Raw genomic sequence first — 19102 nt, forward strand, 5'->3', positions numbered from 1 at the left:
GGACTGTTTGCCCTAGGATGATTGCTGGTTTTGCACCTAGGCTAGAATGCATCTCTTACCGTATGTGTCTGCTAAATCATGTGCTGCTAAAGTGAGCAGAGTAGACATTATGATTTGCACTTTGCTTCCTTTTGTTTTGAATTCAAAGGCCATCCCTAATTGATGGAGGTTTCCTTTACGATGCACTTATTTTCAAATCCATCATGCAGTGCTTCTGCTGCCCCTTGCCTTCGTGGATGTGCTGGTCTTTGACCCAGAACTGGTAAATGAACCCTGCAGGGAAATCATTAGAGAATTGGAATGGTTGCAGTAGAGGGAACAAGGGTCAAACCATTACCTCCCTGTAGGACCGTCGACTTAAATTGGACTTCTTGCTTTTCAGAAGCAGGTCAAGTGTCAGGGACAGCTGAAGTGGTCAGGTACAAACCGATACAGATCATGGACACAGTTTGGGGGTTTTAGCTTAAAAAATTAGGGCAAGGCAGGATGGACTTAGTCTAATGATGCCTTCTCTGTTTCTCTGTTTTCTCCCTTTGGAAAGCAAAATTAAAATCCTGAGCAGTCAATGGGAGCCAACACTCTTACATTAATGTGCTTTTTGTGATCTTTTGGCATTCATAATTTTTTAGAGTAGTTGGTTCAACCTTCTTAGTGTGTCCTTGCAGTTTGCTTTGATTGAAAAATAACAAATAATATTTTGTAACAAGAAAATACCTCCGTAATTTTTCTGAAGAATATACCTCCTGCTTTTTTTCCCCTTCCTCAATTGTTCTTTGCATAATTCTTTCATACTCTTAACAAATGTAAAATTACTTTTTTCAGACTGTACAAAATAAATATTTTGCATTCCTAGAGGAAAAACTCCACAGTAGTGCATCTATGGCAGTGAAATATAGTGCTGGATATGACAAACTATTTAATGAATTTAACTTAGAAATTTGATGTCCTTGAAATATTTCTATAATGTTTTCTGTAGAAAATTCCAAGTGTGTAACTGTGTAAAATAAGTTTAAGATACCAAAAGTCTCAAAAAGCCATGGATATCGTGCTACTGAAATATGACCAAAACCACTGAAGAACAAAAAAGATGGTACTAAAAAAAAAAGAAAGTAAAATGAGTCTGGGAAACCTGAAGTTCTTCTCAGTGTGACTTAAAAGCACTGCAGAGACCCCTGAAAAACATCTTTCTCCTTGTCTCTGTCCATTGCCATTCATAGGACACAGCAGTTTGTAGGTTTAGGTCACTCTCTAACTTGTATAAGGAATTCTCCTTTTCTGAAATAATTAACGAGGCACAAGAATTAATACAAATCTATGTTTGAGTGAGTGGGCTGAAACCCAGCTCTTCTTTTGAAATGGGTGGCAGAGGAGTGTTTCTGCAGAAGTAAATGTGTTTTGACCAGGGAAGATAAATTAATTGCAACGTGTCTGCTATGTAAATGTTTTTAAAATATTAATAAGAAAAAAGTGAGCAAAGGGAAGAGGCTAGAAATAGAGCAGCATCTCCATTTCTGTGCTTGCAGAAGGGATTGCAGCCTGCCCTGTGCCCTGGCAGCACCTTGCCTACTCATCAGGAGGAACTGAGGAAGTGACCAGCTGCAAACTGTTGTCCCTTCTTCCAGCTCCTTCCACTTCCAGAAGCTCTTTCCTCTCAAGGAGTCTGGAGCCAAGAAGCACGTCATTGCTGGTGTGCAGAAAGAAAGCAACTTCCCTTGCCCCTTTGGTATTCTGTCTGCTAGAAACCAGTTTAGGGTCAGTTGTTTGGAGAATGGCTCTGTGTGTTCCCACTGGCAGAAGGAGAGAGGGGCTGCTGCCCTCCTGTCAGGGCAAAGGGGACACACACACAGCATGGCCGGCAGCACACTGCCAGAGGTACAAACGCTGCCTTAGCACAGAGGCCAAAGGGAGTGGGCTGGCAGCCTCTAGAAGTTAAACAGGGAGATTTTTCCTTCACAAGGGCTGTTTCAGCAGCTCCTGGTGTTGATAATGATGAATAAAGGGCTGCACAGGTCAGAGAAACAGGTCTCCAAACATGGCTTTTCTGCTGCAGTGCATCAGGACTAACAACCCGACTTCTTTTGATAGCAGGTGATGGGATAGGAAGCAAACTAGAAGGAAAATTGTTTTCCCAAGCTTCTCACAGAAAGCATGCAAGGGACAAGGGTTTTTGCTTGTCAGTCATGTAGTTTGCTTTAAAAGGTGAGGATTTGAGTTTATAGTAACAATAACATCGGTCAAATTTTAGCCAACTAGAAGGATAGACATGACCAGTTAATGTACTGGTACATTAGTGGTCAGTACAGTTCACAGGAGGGAGCAGTATTTTGAGGGGTGGGGTTGGCAGGTGAGTAATTACATTCCCTAGCACCTCTCTTGTGTTGGAAGGAATGGTGACAGAGAAGTGTTTTTCCCATTGCTAGGCATCTCCTGTGTAACATAAGACCTGTTATTTTATTTACTTTTTATTTACTGGTGGTGTTTCCAAGGTTGTGAATCTTTGAGCTTTATTAGTATCTTTACATTTTTTTTTTTAATTCCAGGGTAATAAGTAGAAAATAAAAACTCTCTAGAGATAGCATTGCTGATCTCTTGATTTCCCCTAATATTCTGAAAAGCACTATATCTGCAACTTGAAATCAGCATGCATTATATGATAGTGTTAATTTATTTCAAGCATGTCTGGTTTTACACAGAGCTTATTTTTCACCCATTTATACAGGTGTGAATATAGATAAAGGTGGGTGTTTATATGGGAGATACGAGGTGTTTTCACTCTGCTGTTTGTAAACCTCTGACAGGTGATGAAGACTCAACATTTGCACTCTTAAAAACTTTCATCTCCTTTTTTTGCACATTTGTACTCCCAGGGTTACTGGTTCTGCCCCCTCTCTGTTTCAAAATTCACTAAGAAAAGAAAATTAACACTAAATGTCACTTTATAATTGCAGTAATGATCACACAGCTGTGCTTTCCTAGTTGTATAATGCACGTCAGGATCAGTTTAGGAGCTCAGCCTCATTTCCTGCCCAGATGTAATTCTGATGACCATTATTACAGTAGTAAGGCTCTCCTCATTCATTATGACCATGGTCTGAGGGAGGCCTGCACGGCGTCATGGAGGCCAGCATAGAAGGGTGTTGCAGCTCTGGGTTAGCCGAGTGTAAGGTTTTGGCCAGTGCAGGATGTGTACGGATAGAGCGGCTGCCAGCAGCACAGCCGGCTCAAGCACATGTGCCCCTGTGTGCGTAAAAAAACCTCCATAATAAAAAATAACTTAGGTGTGCCTTTCTTTCTAATGAAATGTTGTCTTTATTTATGAGCATGTGAAATTCTGAGGAGGAGCTCTTACACTTAAATGAACCTGTGAGCAGCCCATAGAAAAGCAAGTGCCTGCAGCGCTAATAATGAGAACTGACAAGGCGATCCTGCTGTGTTTATTTATGACCTTCTGCCTTTGTTAGCTCTTGTGAGAAATTCCTCTCTAACCATAACAATATTGCTGGAGCTTGGCACTGCACTGAGGAATCCTACGGTGCCCCGAGGCCGCCCACTGGCACGGGTACAGCTCGCAACAGATCGGCACGGTTGTTGAAATTTTCATATGTTTTCCCTATATTTATTTTTTTACTTAATTCATGAGGCTGTTTCTTCCTTTGGTACATTTGTTTGTTCTGACAAGCATCCTTTAGAAGTATTTTGAGGCTTTGTAAAGATCCAGCTTACTGATTTGCTTTTTTTTCCTCTTTTTTGGTGGTCTATCTAATGAATAACTTAGAGGTTGAAATGAGCTGTAGCTTGATAGTTCCATTAGGTAGATCTTCTTCGAAGTTGTGATAAAGGTAGTGGTCTTTTTAAAGAAAGACAGCAGTGTATAAACACTGGCCCTATTTGTAGGATTCAGCCTAGAAGACCGTGAACAGGGAACTAGGAGAGGAGCTTAGGAAAGGCTGCTGCAAAGCAGCAATGACCTTAGAAGCCATGCAGCAAAACTTTCATAAGGTTAAGAACCAGGTTCTTCTCAAGCTGTAGCACTTATCATGCATTGATACAAATGGCTCTTTTCCCACCTTTCTATCAGACATGGTCCCCAAAAGCCTTCTTGGCCCAGCTCCCTAAGCCGTGTTACAAAGCTCAAACAGGCTTGGAGGATGGAGAATCAGCAGTAGGTAGGGCTGCAACTGCAGGTCTGGCAGGGCTGAAGTCTCTGCTCCATCTTGCAAGGACCAGGAAGCAGCCATTGACCAGAGCTGCAGTTCTTTTGGCTTCCCATGGGGGAACAGGAACGGCCAGAGAGGAGAACAAAGGATCACTTCCTTACAAGATCCTGGGAAACCCTCTTTCAAAGAAGCTTCTAGCTGCAGTTCTTTCTTTTTCCACCTCTGTCATTTTACCTGATGTGTTTTTTCACACCATTTATGAAAACTCTAAAAATTCAGGGCAACAAAAATAGAGATCAATGGGGAAAGGATTTACCTTTTATTGCATTACAAATATTTTATACTAGTGGCTTACAAGTGCACTGTGGGCTGTGGCACTGCAGTGATGCTTGCTGGAGGGAGCTGCAGCAGGGACATAGCCTGGTAGGTGTTGGAGAAGGACAACTGGCACCTCAGGTGAAGGGCTGGGTAAAGCACCATCATACAAAAAGGCAGATGGAAGCGCCCTGCCCAGTAAGGCCCCACCAAGTGTCCATCCATTGTGGCAGTCACATTTTTGCAGACCACAACTACTGTACACTGGACATCCTATCCATGCTTTCTTGGAATTTTTTCAGATGGCTTTTATTAGCATCGCAATGAATTGGTAATTCTCTGTAATACCAACCCCCTCCCTTAGAGGCAAGGAAAATTTTGGAAGAGCAACCCACTACAAGCTTTATCTAAAGGACCTCAGGATTCCCTATCCTCTCTATCATAAGCAAAAGCTGCAACACTGAAGCATGCTCAGGCACACAGAACCCTCAAAATTCCGCATGGATGATTTTGCTTTGTATGATATATTAATTAAAGAACAGTAGTAGTTGATCTGTTGGGTTTTTTTGGTGGATTGCATAGTCCACAATGTTTAACACTCCTCTAGTGACAGGTCCACATGTCTCCTCATTTACTGGATTTCAGGAGTGCACCTGAAATTATGAACCTGTTGAATAAAGTTCAGCTTAGTTCACTCAGTGATCAAGACAACCATGGCACTATCTTAGCCTTGAGATACCTCTTCCCATGCCAAAATGTTGCTTAGCAGTAGATGGGGGAGGGTATCAGTGTTTCAGAATTTTTTCTTAATGCCCAGTTGAAGTGCTGCAAGTTATGCTTCCTACTTGGCTAATCAAGGCATTATTTCAAAAAGAAAACTGAGGCCAAGACACTTTTATAGAATTTCAAAAGCCTTTTGAAATTTATATAGAGGTTTCTGAGACTTGAGTTCTACACAAGTTTGTTAAAGCCGTATCATCTCAAAATACCACGTTCCCTGGCTGCTTAATTATTTAGCATGTCCAGCAAGTACTGAACTACTGCAAAGAAATGTGAATTCCAGAACTTGGGGTGTTGTGGGGGCCATGTTCAGGCATGTGTGAAAAACAATGTGAAAGTTCATTTTCTGCTTTTTTACTGTCTTGGATTTCATTTTCCAACCTTTTCGTGGGAGGGGTTGAGTGAACAGCTCTTGAAGAGTAATTGTTTGGCTTTGATGCTGTGGTCCACAGACCTCAGAAAGAAGTCATCAGTTTGTGTGTGTAGCTGGGGGTGAGGAGCAAAGCAGAAGCAGGGTGATCACAGCCCCATGCATTTGTGCTTTACTGATGGTCAAACTACACTCCACTGAGTCGCATTGGGTTCAGTAAAAATGAAGAGAAAGGAACAGAGATGAGAGGTTCTTGCATGACGATGAGACAATGAGCCTGAAGTAGCAAATTAAGGTGAATTTACTGAAGTAAACCTTATGGCGCTCATTTCTGCCTGTTACCCCAATATAATGCTGCATATCCAGTATTTTAAATAAGACTTAATTCATTAATTAGTGTTGTTCTCTGAGGAAAGTCACTTTATTCAGTTCCTTAAAAAGGAAGTCTTCATAACATTTATCAGTCTTTTTGATGTATACATTTTTCTCCTCCTTTCTGCTTCTGATTCAAGAGGAAGAGATGGAAAGTTAACAGAGCACCTGTGTTTTTGAAGTTTAAGATGTGTCTGGGGCTTATTTACCATCTCATTGAATTGTGGTATTTGGTTACAGGGTGTTGTGGGAGAGAGAAGAAAGAGACGCAGTATGATGCATGCACAAGCCCTAAGCTAATGAAAAACTATGTTTTGTAGATCCTTATTCCCACGGTAACCTGCTGGGACAGACTTTTTTATCAAACCGTAATTCTACAAAGGGTATTAATATGAAAAAAAAAGAAAAAAGGCAAGTGCTGTAGATCAAGAGTTTTTAAACCTTGGGCATACAGGTGTATAGGTTCAATCAGTTGTTTAAGCCCTTTATCGTACTCCATGCATAGGTGGCCTTGGGCTGTCAGAACAGCTCACTTGTTATCAACTTGCCTAGTTTACTGTGGCATGACAGTATCTGCTTTCAGTGATCAGTGGGCAGTTGGTTGTTGGACCAACACTTTCTCTATTCTCTCAACTGCAGTCTCCAAATCAGATAATATTGTAGGTCCAAATTTAAAAGCACAGTTAATGCCTTCTGGATGCCATGTGGGATAGCCTGAGAAGCATATGTAGAAAGATGTCAATTAATAGTTGCAAAATAAGTGTGTTGTGACTCAGGGTATGTCTGTAGTAGTAAACAGTAAGGTACATTCAGCCACATGAGGTTGTGTGGTCATGTTCAAAGAGCTTCTCCTACGTGAGCTGCCCTGCGCAGACCTATTGAGAATCTCTGCACTGCAGTCTCGTGGGTGTAGTGCAGGTGAGGCATGATGTGAATTTTATCACATTGCACGTTATGGTATTCTGAAGTTTTGTTTGTTCATTTCTGCTTGAGCCACACCCACACAATACCAGGTTTTTGAATATGTAGTCTCGAAGATAGATGGTCTATGTCTGACTGCATGTGCTGCAAATTTCCAAAGTATGATAGCCAGAGTAAATAGAATAAAGAGAGTAAGCAATACTTTCTAATGCATATTGCTGCTGCACTTGCTAAAATGTTTGGTCTCTTTCAGATCTACTGACCTATATGTTCTTAGTAATGTCTTGTTCTTTCTCATATGCTTTTGCTTAAATCCGTGTTTGTCTTTCTTGTGATTTAGTACTCCTCTCCTTGCTTACTTAGTCTGATTTCTTTCTACATCAGCTGTGAAAGTAGAATAAGTAGGTAATGGGAGGAGTAGCAGCCACGTGGTGTTTTCCCTATGACTTTTTGATGCTGAATTCAGCATGGCTGGAAGCAGAGCTAGGAGAGTTGTCTGGGCTGGCGAGCAGGGTGGTCGTGCAGTGGCCATCCAGATTCTAAGCTTGCTGCATAGAGGGAGAAGGACAGTGATCCCCAAAAGAGCAAGCTCTCCAGTGAGCTTGAGAGATTTTGGATCAGTACATGTTTTGCTTCAGTCAGCTTCCTCTGTTTTATCCTGCCAGTTTAGTCTGTCTTCTCCCTGTGGAGGCAACATGATCTAGAAAATTGTTGTAATCCAAAGAGACACAAAAAAGGGAAGTTGTTATGTCTCACCTCACTGTTTTTTATATGAAAAACCCCTTAGGTTTATCATGTTTGGGAACAGTACTATGCATGGGAAGTAGTATGAATAAACTAAATTTTATTAGATTGCTGTTATGCAAACACAACTTTCCTTCTTCTTCGTAAGGCCCATTTGTTGTCGTTTTCATTGATTTGGTTGTTTTAAAAGTTGATGATTTATTGATGATAAATGACTGATGCTGTAGCTACAAGAGTTGTTAGCTGAGCATTTTTCTTTGCTACAGTACTGAAGAAACAAATGACTCCTAAGGGTTCATGGCTTTTTGTTTTTAAATTTTATTTCCAGAAATTCTACGTGCTAAGCATTCTTCTTCAGAGATAAACAGGGAAGTTTGTATCTTGAGAGATACTGTGTTACTGTTTTTCTGTTCTAGAGATTTACTGTTTATTTTCAATATAAAAAAGTATCCTTGTCAGACAGGCTGTGTGTCCTACGCTTTACAGTCCTTGTTAGACTTTGTCAATTTGTTTTGATGGCACATGGGTCATTAGTATTTATTGTTCATACACGGGAGTCAATGTTTATAAACCAGTGACTTTTTCTTGTGCCGTTAGGTTACTTGATGCTGCTGTAGGACTCAGGTGCCCCTTCCTGGTAACTGCCAGGGAGCTACAGACCCTGCAGTGAGTGGCACTCGGCGCGGGCAAGGAGGAGTGTGGCTGGTGGGGCCTTCATCTGGTGCCTCATCAGTGTTGAATTTCTAGCTGCCCTAAGTTGCTTTGGTGTAAAGCTCTTGTCTGGACAAGCAAATAAGATCCCATTGTGGATAACTGTAGACGCAGAAATGCGATTTTATCCATCCTAGCAACTTCTTCTCATCCCATGTCTGACAGATACGGGCATGTAATGTTCTGTTCTTGGACTCCTGTATCCCCAGGTCAACAATTTTTATTTTTAGGTAAGGTTTCTTACAAACACAGATCCTTTGCTTGCTAAACAAATGTAGTAAAAAATTACTCTTTCTTTAAATGAACAGTCATTTGCTTAGCAATTAGGTAGTAAGCTGTGATTTGAATATGTTTTTCCAAGTCAGCTTTTTGTGGATAATTTCTTGAAGACAGATCTAGTTCCAGGATCCCATACATTGAAAAGGTATCAGGCAGGGCACTGGCACTACATTGTTTGATTGCACTTTTTCTTGGTTGCTTGAGTGAATATAGGGCTTTTGGGAAAAAGATTTTTGCATCCTCAGGAGCTTGCCTATATAACTTCTCAGAGAAAGCTCTTGATTCTGATCAGAGAGAGTACTTGCAACACAGTTCAGTAACCAAGTTATTTTGGGAAGCATGTGAGGTCCACAGAATGAAGGGAATGTGTTTCCCCAGCAAGTTGTTCTTTGTCACTAAATTTAGTGCAAGACGCTAGTATTTTTATCATATACTTAGAATTCCCTTCATTTAGAATATTGCATGAATAGTTTATCACATAGAGGTTAAAGTTAAAAACCTGGTTAAAAACACTGAAACATTTAGTAAGTGGAATTACATAAGAATTCTAGGTAACATGACTAAGTACCATAAGAAGTACCTCTGCCCAGCTATTGTCAAAGTTTGTGTTTGTCTTGCAGGTGAAACAAGCCCTCTCCTTACAACAGCGTGCTCTGAGGTAGAGTTGTGCCTGTCAATAGAAATCGAGCTTTTTCCTCTGAGAGGTGTTTGTACTAGAAGTGATCTTCTTTACTTTTCCTTCTCCAGACCTTGATTTAACAAGATTCAGAGAATGAACCTTGTTTTCTCCCCCAGAATTAATTTCAGAAAGGCGTGTAGAAGGAATTTTTGCAGAAATTTAATGGCAGCCCTGCTGTCTCCTGTTAAACAATTTTTTAAGGATGTGTGTTAGGTACAGTTTTTTGTGCTTAGCTGAAGGTCCCTATGCAGCTGGCGTGGAAGGAAGATACCCAGGTTGTGGGTAACAGCCTTTGAAAATGAAAGAATTTTCCACATGGTCCCAATCATTGCTGCGCCTGTGCATTTTTCTGGTTGTGTAGGCGCTAGGAGGCTGTTAGCTCACTCGCTGCCTCCACAATGTGACCAGCAGGGCCTTTGGAAGACTTCTTGAAACATGCTATTATAGGCTGCTTTGTGATGAAAAGAGGTCTTACAAATATCTTGAAATTTAAACAGAGCTATTGTGGGTTTTCCTTTTGTGTGCGTATGTGTGTTTGTCAGCCAAATCATTTGTTCAAAGTTAATCTCAATTACAGAGCATATTGTTCGTAATCCCCCATGGCTCCAAAACAATAGCAGAGTGTATGTCTGTTTGAATATATATTTACATACTTACATGTGAAATATGTTTGCTTGTATATATAATTTTGCTTGTAAAGTGGCGATTCTTGTTAAAGAGATGGATATTTCATGCAGGATCCTGTCTTTTGAGCAGTACCATCCTAAGGAAATACTGCAGGAAGGCCTGAATGGAATGAGTAGGCTTTGATCCTGCAGCCAGTGAGTTGATGCAGTTCCCTACATGTAGCACTGGGATTCATCCCAGCACAATGGATTGTAGGGTAGAGTCTAGGGGGTTCAGCTTCTTGGAGACAGAAAGGTTTTGTGTGTCTTAAATTTTAGTGTTGACAGAATACCTCTGCTTTTCTTCTACTCCCTGAGCATAAAGGAACTGGTAGGCAATAGTTGGAAAATTTAAATAAATCACAGGCTGTATGTGCTCTGCATAATCCCCGCAAGAGAGCCCCAAACTGCCATAACTTCTTAGAGAATTTAGGCTGTAATTTAGTGGCGTAGGAACTCCATTAGCAAGGGGCCCCACACTTTCTCCTTCTTCTGATTTCTGAGAAGGTGCTCATCCTTTTTCAACTGTAAGTATTTAGCAAGGGATCCCCTTAGTAAAATCTTGGTTTGTCTTTGCTGAGACATTGCTAAGCGAAGCTGACAACTGCATGAAGTGTTTGCAGTGTAAATTTTTGCTGCACAGTGAATGCTGTAATCCTGTCGCACTCAGTGTGTAAAATTGTGGTGATATTGCTGAGCTACTGTCGTCTCCCTTTTGCTTGTTTATTGGATCTAGGTGTGTTCCTCGAGTAAGTTGTTATTATATTATATATGGGTGTTTGTAGGGCTTTTTTTCCCTGTGATCTCTTTGTAGCTTTGGGTTTCCTGGCTCTATATAATGTTTGCTTCCTTCTATCTCTTGCTGCCCACATTGCGGTAGTAAACTGGTGTGCTGTTCCAAGAGTGTCTCTCCTGTCACTCTGATAAGATCGTACCACCAGGAAGGCATAACATTATAATCCCAAGCACAATGTGATCTTGTTCATTTTAGCTCTTGTACTTGTCAGATGGGCATGAAAAAAGGTCGTGCATAGGTGGAAGGTGAGGCTAGAACTGAAGATACTTGAAGATAAAACACTTTGCTAAAAGAGATAAATCTTGCATGGGGACATTTCAGTTTGTAATCAAGTTATTATGTGGAAATGAACTTTGAAAGCTGGTTGGAATGTCCTGAATAATACAGGATATAAAGCTGACGTAGAGAATACAGAACTGTAATACAGACTTGTGATGGGAGGGGGGAAATAGTTTGTCTTTCATTTTTTCTTAGATTTGATGTCACATTTGAAAATATAGTCATAAAAATACCATAGATAAGAATAATAGGATTACATTACAAGAAACAGATCTGTAAGAAACACAAGACTACTGGTAATTCTAAACTTGCTAGATTTTACTGGAAGAAATAAGTGCTTTCCAGAAAAAGCCTCTGAAAAGAGGCAAAATTTAAGGCATGCCTTAGGGTATGGGGACTTCAGCCCCTTAAAAGAATCCCAGCAATTACCTAACCTGCCAACTTCCCAACAAGATAAATGGAAGCACTGTAGCTTGAAGGTGCCTTGGTTTGAATGAGATGCAGTAAGTAAGGTCTCTCTGTTCTTTACAGGCATCATAGATCTGATACTACTTATAAAAGAAGAATAGAGTTGGTGCCCTGCTGACTAAATTGTCCTCTAGAGGAGTATTAGTTACAGAGCTTCTTTGTTAACTAGGCTGTATGCTTAAACCGCTGTGAATTTCTCCTATTAGTAGGCTTTCTAATAGCTTTACATATAGATGTGCTAAGTAAATGCAAGTGTATCCATGTAATTTACGTATATAATGTGTGTGTGTATAGTGTTTTATATACAAATAAGTGTTTGTGATGTGGAATTTGCACAACTTCACTACTGTTCTGTAAAATGAGGTAAAAGTAAGCATTAAAATGCTGGTAATAGGAGAACAGAAAGCCGGCTTCTGCTCTTTCTGTCCAGGTGTGCTTCACATAAAGTCTTTCTTCTCCTTCTTTTATATTTCCCAATTAGCTTTTTTAGTTAACAGAGGTGTTTGTATGTATGCTGCAAGTTTCCCAGTTGCTCGTCCGCTCAGGCTTTCCACCTTAGAAGACTAGGTAAGGCCTTGAAGTGTATGTTAACAAAAAAGAAAAAAAACCCCAAAAACAAAACACACAAACACCCAAACAAACAAACAAAAAACCCCAAACCACCCTGTACAGAACAGCTGATATTTCTCATTATAGCCCACTTGATGGCAAGGTACGAGGCTGTGTGGCACAGCCCAGACTTCTAGACAGGCAACAGTCTTTTGTGCCATCCTGAGAGCAACCTCTTGGTTTTCTTGACGAGTCTGATGAGTGAACACTACCATAGCATCCTCAGCAGGTGTGGTGATTGTGAAGTTTGCCATTCCTGGGAGAAAATCCCAGCGCTTACCCTTGAGCGCATGTGGGGAGCCCAAGGGACTGTGGGTGTGCCGTGGTGACCGGGCTGCTCCCTCAGCCTGCACTGCATGAGGGTGGCATGGCTTCACAATTTAAATAGAAGGGTGTCATGCAAGCTTTCGCCTTCCACCTTCGTGAAGGATTTTCATCGGGTGGGTGAAGAAATTCCTGGAAAGCAGGCACTTGAGAAAATGCCTGAGACTCACCAGTTGTTCCACTCATGCGGAAAGCTGGAGAAGTCGATGTGACCTGACTTCGTTCCCGTCCCAAAGTCTTGCCTTAGCCTTTGAACAGCAGATAATTTCATCAAGGACAGTGCTAATTTCTTCATGGCTTTTCCGTTATTCTGGCAAACCTGTTCTGTCAAGTACTTTGGCTTGCCAGCCCATGTGAAAGCTTTACTCCACACACCATTTTAAAATCTTTGTTATTCTAAACGTAAACCTCTATGTTTTCTGTATCTTCTATCAGTTGGGTGCCTATCTGGTTTTTTACACAGAATTTATATTCCTTTAGAATAGGCTCTATTTTGCTGCATTCAGTTTTCATAGGTTTATTATATGCTTTTCAGCAGCATTTGTTTTATCAGCACTTCCTGCAGCATTTGTTACACATGACGACAGCAGCGATTTGATTCCATTTAGGAGAATACCATATTATGTATGGAAAAGCAATAATTGCTTACCTGTTTGCCAAATACATTCTAGTATGAAAAATATCTAGTGTTGCTCTATGCAGTACCAAGCAGTGTTATTTCTTGTTTACATTTTCTACAGTTAATAGATCCAAAAAGGAAACTATGGAAATAGTTTATTGCCCACTTCACAATTAAATTTCCATTTGTACGGATTTTGAAGTCTACTCTTGAGTAAATGCAGCATCCACATGTAGACTGAAGTTTTAGCCTTAATTTTTGCTTTTCGTATGCCTAATGAAATAGGGGTACAATTCCATGCTTGTCAGAAAAAGCAAAATTTAACTGTGATAAGAGTTTTTCTTGAAGTATTTGTGGGAACTCATTGGAAATAAGGTCCGCAAGATGCCCTGCAGAGACCTAAGTCAGGTGGTTTGTATTTCCTACCCTTACGCACAACGAGGAATAACACACAGCGTTCTACGTGGCTTCTAGTGAGTGTTAGCAGCGCTTAAACTGTTAATCCTCCTCTTCCTGTGCCTCGGAAGACTGCCCATGTCCGTCTGTTAGGGAAACCTGGCTGTGAGCCTCCCTTGTAATGGAGGTAGTCATCGTTGGACAGGGCTCTAAGTACACCACGTGTGCATTTCATCCGTGTTCTGTGACTTCTAAAAAGTTTTGGTTTTTGTTATGAAAATTAGGCAGCACTAAGGTTTTGCTTCCTGAGCTCTTTACTCAAGCAGAACTTAGTTCTTTTTGTGCCATTCAGACAAGGGGTCCTGCTGTCTGTGGTGCAACCACTTGCATGAGCCAAACAAATGAAGTCAGGATCAACCAAAGTAATGCACTCTGTCATCCCAGTTATTTCAAGTCTCAGAGGTCACTTAATGACCTGGTTTATACGTGAGTTAGCTCCGTGCTACTTTTTTGTGCTTTAATTTGCTAATAGAAATAGTAACATAGTAACATGCTCCTTGTGACTTGCCAATAGCTACAGAAGCACAGCTATATTGGCACCTTTCAGTTTGTATGAGGTTTTTCTGTGATGCTTAGGAATTAATATTTTTCTTGACAGTTGGGGAGCATGTGCTTGCTTTGTCACAGCATTCTTGGTTTTTTATATCTGATCTTAAAATTATTTAAAGCCTCTGATTACTCCCACAGATTCAAAGACCAGTATAATTCCTGTGTTACAGCTTCAGGGAATATGTCCAGCAGTTCATAGTTAGAATTCAGATGTGCTGTGATCTACAGAGGAAATTTCTCATTGAAAATGTAGCAGTTATGAGCTAAAATGGAGTAACTGTTCAGCACTGTATTCAGATGAAATTGAAGAGAACCTGTGAGCTGTACACTGGTATATGATGGAAGTGAATAAGCAGCAGTCCTTGTTCCTTGGTGGCCAGCAGATCCAGTGCTGCTGCTGAGGGCTGGGCCTTTTCTCATCTCCCTGCTGCAAGGCAAAGGAGCTGCATGGGAGGGTTAGAGGGCTGCGTATTTTAAACCCTTCTTCTCTCATTGTGGTAATAGTTTGGAGTGAAGAGTATAAGCTGTGATTGTAATGGTAGCAAACCCCAAAATTAAATACTGTGTAAAAGTGAAACTGATGTATCATTTTCATTAGTTTTGGTATGCCCAGGCAGAATTTGTGGGATTAATTTTGAAAGCTTAATCCAGATGGAAAAGGTTAAATTGAATGCTGAATGAATTTGGTTCCAATTCATTTGTTGCCCTTGCTTGTTCTTTTTCTCAAAAGAATTAGAGATTAAGCAGAGAATTGTGCATACTATCCTTGTTTTCTGCCATCATTTAACTACATGTTGAAGACAACCTTTCAGTTATCTGCTGCAATAAGTAAACAAATGGATCTATTGCCATGCCAGCTCTTGAGTCCTCTGGCCTGAGTATTCATGCAAGCACTTACGTTCTTTCTTCATTTTTCCTCAGGATTTATCTGGATCCATTGACGACTTGCCGACTGGAACTGAAGCAACCCTCAGCTCAGCTGTTAGCGCGTCAGGCTCTACAAGCAGCCAAGGGGAGCAGAGCAACCCTGCGCAGTCTCCGTTTTCCCCTCATGCTTCTCCACATCTCTCTGGCATCCCTGGGGGCCCATCGCCTTCCCCTGTAGGCTCACCCGTTGGAAGCAACCAGTCAAGATCTGGTCCCATTTCTCCAGCGAGTATTCCAGGTAAGTTGGTTCTAACAAACAAAGTTAAAGCAATTGGTAGGTTTATTAAATACGTAAATAAATACTCCTGTATTTCAAACTAACTTATTTTCTGAGAATCCTACCTTTTCAGGGCCTTTTTCTGAAAAAAATGCATGCTTAGAGCGGGAGTAAATCCCATCTAAACTTCAGCTGTCAAGCCCTCAGAATGCTCAAAATTCTGAGCTTGACTCGCCATAGGTGTTCAATACGTGTCTTTATCACCAAGCAATGTGAATACTTAACTGTAGTTTTTGTGTTTGGTTTTTGTGTCATTAGTCACATACTTCTCTTGATAATTTACAATCCTTTTTTTGTTCTAACTGTGTGTTTTTGTTGGGTTTGGCTGTTGAGCTTATATGGTGGTTACAGACCTGCAGGACGAGGCAGAGGTTTTTCAACCCTGTATTGTGACAATGTAATTTTGGACATCAGTAGAGAATATTGTATGAGATATTTCTTAATATTTGCAAAGATTAACAAGTTACTGGGGATTCAGCCCCACCAGTAATAATTGGAATACCAGTGGCATGCTTGCCACTCGCTCTCTTGTGCAATTCAGAGTATGACACACAGTCATTCATGTATATTCAGAAATTTGTGGAAATCTGTTAAGATACCCAGAAGAAAAAAATGGCATACATTAATTTCAGTTCTTACCTTATCCCCACCAATCTGGCATGTTCCTTACTCCAGGGGGTCAGGCAGCAATGTTTATTTAGTATTTCAGGTGAGTTTATTCTCTTCCTGATGCTCAAGTTTTTTTATTATCTTCTGACATTTTGAATACTAGGGGAATTCCTAAGAGTAGGAGAGTGCTGACATTACCCTAGGGATAACATCAGTTGCTGACAAAACCACGGAATAATAAACATGGAGCTCAGTTACAAGAAACAAAAGCAGAGGTGTCTTTTTGTTAGGTGATTTGAGTGTTGCTGTAAACCAAATGCTGGTTAAAATTCAGAGGGTAGCGTGTGTTTCGGTATTTGATACAAAGGTATCTGTGTAAAATGTTTGTGCCTGTTTGTCTGCAGAGGTTAAACTAGATAAGCAAAGGGAAGCAAGCTCAGTGCACACAGGAATGTTGAGTACTAAATGTGGCCTGAGCATGTTGAGCCCTGATGCTGTGTGCATGCCCTGCAGTTATTTCTTCCCTCTCCAGCCGCTCTGACTGGCAGCACAAGCTCAAGTGGAGCAGGAATAGTGGGGGCAGAGTATTTGCATTGTATGCAGTGTGGTAGCTTTGTATTTCCAAGATAATTTCCAGTATTTGGTATAGAAATCCATCTCTGTTGTTGAGTGAAGCCAGATAGTCCACCTGGCTGAAAAAGTAACATTTTGCCACAGTCAGATTCAGGCCAGTAAATGGATTGGCATTTTATCAGCCTGATTGCTGAACAGGGAAAAAATGTTGTGACACTGAAAATAGCTTTATTGTAGCCATGATATGTAAGGATGAGCATAAGAGTGTAGGGGGAGAGTAATAACTTTTATTACCACTTGATCCCCATGGGGTAAAAATAGAAGGGATATGGGCTCAGAGGTCAGGGTCAGAGTCACTTCATCACTTCAGATGAGCCCCAAAAGCTCGTTTTTATAACTCACCTAGTGAAAAGCATTGTCTCTACATACAAACTGTGCCACCATTTTGCACAGTGGTTTTCTGGTCTGCTGCAGTAACACAAAAGCGGTTCTTTTTCAGGAAGGATTTTTATGAATGGTGCTAAATCAAAATCACCCTCCACTGTTTCCCTGTCACAGACAAGCTTCTGGTCTCTGCAGCTCTTGCTAAAGGTGAATTCCCAGGTGTGAGCTAAGGCAGCACTCTCCTGAGGGCAGCCAGGCAGCTGTGGTAGCATCACTGCTGCTGCTGCTGCTGCTGCTGCTGCTGCTGTGTTTCTCAAGCTACAAAACGACAGGAGCAATGCTGCTATGTAAAACTCTGTGATAGAGGGATGCTGCTGGGTGCTGGGGCTTTCAAGCCATGTGAATTAGACTGTGCTTTCACCTAAGTGTGTTCCCACCATTGTGCTTCATTACAAGGACTTTGGTAGCTTTTATCATTAGCTGCATTCATCAGACCCTAAGAAAAAGTAACACAGAGCTTGTTTGCATTTCTGTGGCTGTTTGCAGCATTCAGGTTGTAGCCGTTTTTAAACATAGATTGTGTAGTACAGCACCTTGCCTTTAATAATTTTGTTCTCTGCTATTTTCCTCTCTGGTCTCACCCTACCCTTGTTTGTTCTGACCTCATTCCTCTCCTATTACCTCCTGCGATGTTATGCCACAGTTTCTCAATGTGACATAGATTGGCTCTTTCAATCATTCTCTCTCCAGCAAGTCATTGTAAAATGAGCAGCTGTTGTGTTGCTGATAGCTATGGCTGGGGAAAGCCAAAATGTTGCAGGGGGTTCTTGGTGGGAAGACAGTTAAAATAAAGGTGTTGCTTTCCCAGGGTTTACTGGAAGAGAAGCATCCTTTTCCCAATGGCTCCTTCCTTGCAACAAAATTGAAAACTAATTTAACATCAAAAGGGCAGACAAACAAACAGCCCCCTATTAAACCTCCCAAATGGCTGCTTCTCTTCCACTGCCTGTTTAAGCTGTCTCCGCACCCCACCGCAAGCCTGCCACCCCGCATTGCTTTCTGCTGCACGCCACGAATTTCACAGGAACAGCCTGGCACAGGCAGCACTGACATTGGCACGTCCCTAGCTCAGTGGGCATTTCCTTCCTGTGCTCTCTGAAATACTGGATGGATATTTTGTGTGGTAAGTGGCACATGCATATACAGCCTTTGTTTCCATTCGCATTACCGGAATAGACCAGGGAGATTAACTCCTAAGAGCAGAAAAAGCAACTTTGATGGATTTTGTCAGAAAGGTGTTTTCTCTCAAAATGGGAACACTTCTTGTTCAGATGTATGTTCACTACAGGGCTGAAATCCTACTCTTCTATGACTTCTACTGATTCAAAATGACATTATGATTTCCTTTTAAGTAGATCATTATTCTGTTTTGCCAGAAATCCTGATCTCTTTATTTTGTAGCCATCTTTATAATTAGGGTACATGTTATTCCAAGGAATGAGATGTGATGCCCTGCACTGCTTTGGGTCTTGAACTGTGCCTGATTCAACCCTAAACCATTAGTGGAAGCTGACACAGCACATATCAAAATGCACTGCTGTTGCCAGAAGATTTAGAGGCTGTTAATTTCACTTTTCTCTTTTTTTTTTTTTTTTCCCTTTCCTGCTCTAACAATTCCAGTTTACTAACAAAGCAAAAATGTAAATAAGCTAAGCTCCCCTTTCTCCCCCCATCCCCAATTTTGATCTCACTGGCCAAAGGCTTTTGTCAGCTCTTTCTCCCTTGCGGTGTAAGCAGCAAAAATTTTTTAATATTAAGAGTTCTGTGAAAGATTGCTGATAGGCCAGGAATCCCTTAACCCATGATGGACAAGCAGATTTTGTACAAGTTAATAGATTCTATTATTTTTAAACCTCTACAGCAATTTTTATCTGTCCAGAAGGGTATGCTGTGCTAATAACGAGTAGCAAATGCTGCCTTTAGAAATATGTAATTTTTTTTTTTACATGGATCAGTATTTTGACTTGTGCTTTTATCACGTTCCATGTACTTTCTAAAGAAACAAGCTGATTTTCACTCTGTTAAGCATCAACTACATTGTTTTTATTACGACTGATGCCTTCTTTCACTGAAGAGCTTGGATACAGATGAAGTTACAATTTTCAGGAAGAGATCCATTTGTGGATACTCTGTCTTAGGAGTGTTATTGCCAGACTTCTTAATTTATGCTAACCAGTCA

General features: G+C 40.9%; 1 protein-coding gene across 9 annotated transcripts in view; it reads left to right on the plus strand.

Moving 5' to 3' along the window:
* The window catches only part of ARID1B (AT-rich interaction domain 1B), a 327301-nt gene that overhangs the window by 213670 nt on the left and 94529 nt on the right, over positions 1-19102 (plus strand). For all 9 annotated transcript variants that reach the window (XM_048299613.1, XM_048299618.1, XM_048299620.1 and 6 more), the window contains one exon: positions 15015-15258. In XM_048299613.1, coding sequence (XP_048155570.1) covers positions 15015-15258 — 244 coding nt within the window. The remainder of the gene's footprint in view (positions 1-15014; positions 15259-19102) is intronic.

The sequence above is a fragment of the Corvus hawaiiensis genome, chromosome 3, assembly GCF_020740725.1.
Source record: "Corvus hawaiiensis isolate bCorHaw1 chromosome 3, bCorHaw1.pri.cur, whole genome shotgun sequence".
Lineage (NCBI taxonomy): Eukaryota > Metazoa > Chordata > Aves > Passeriformes > Corvidae > Corvus > Corvus hawaiiensis.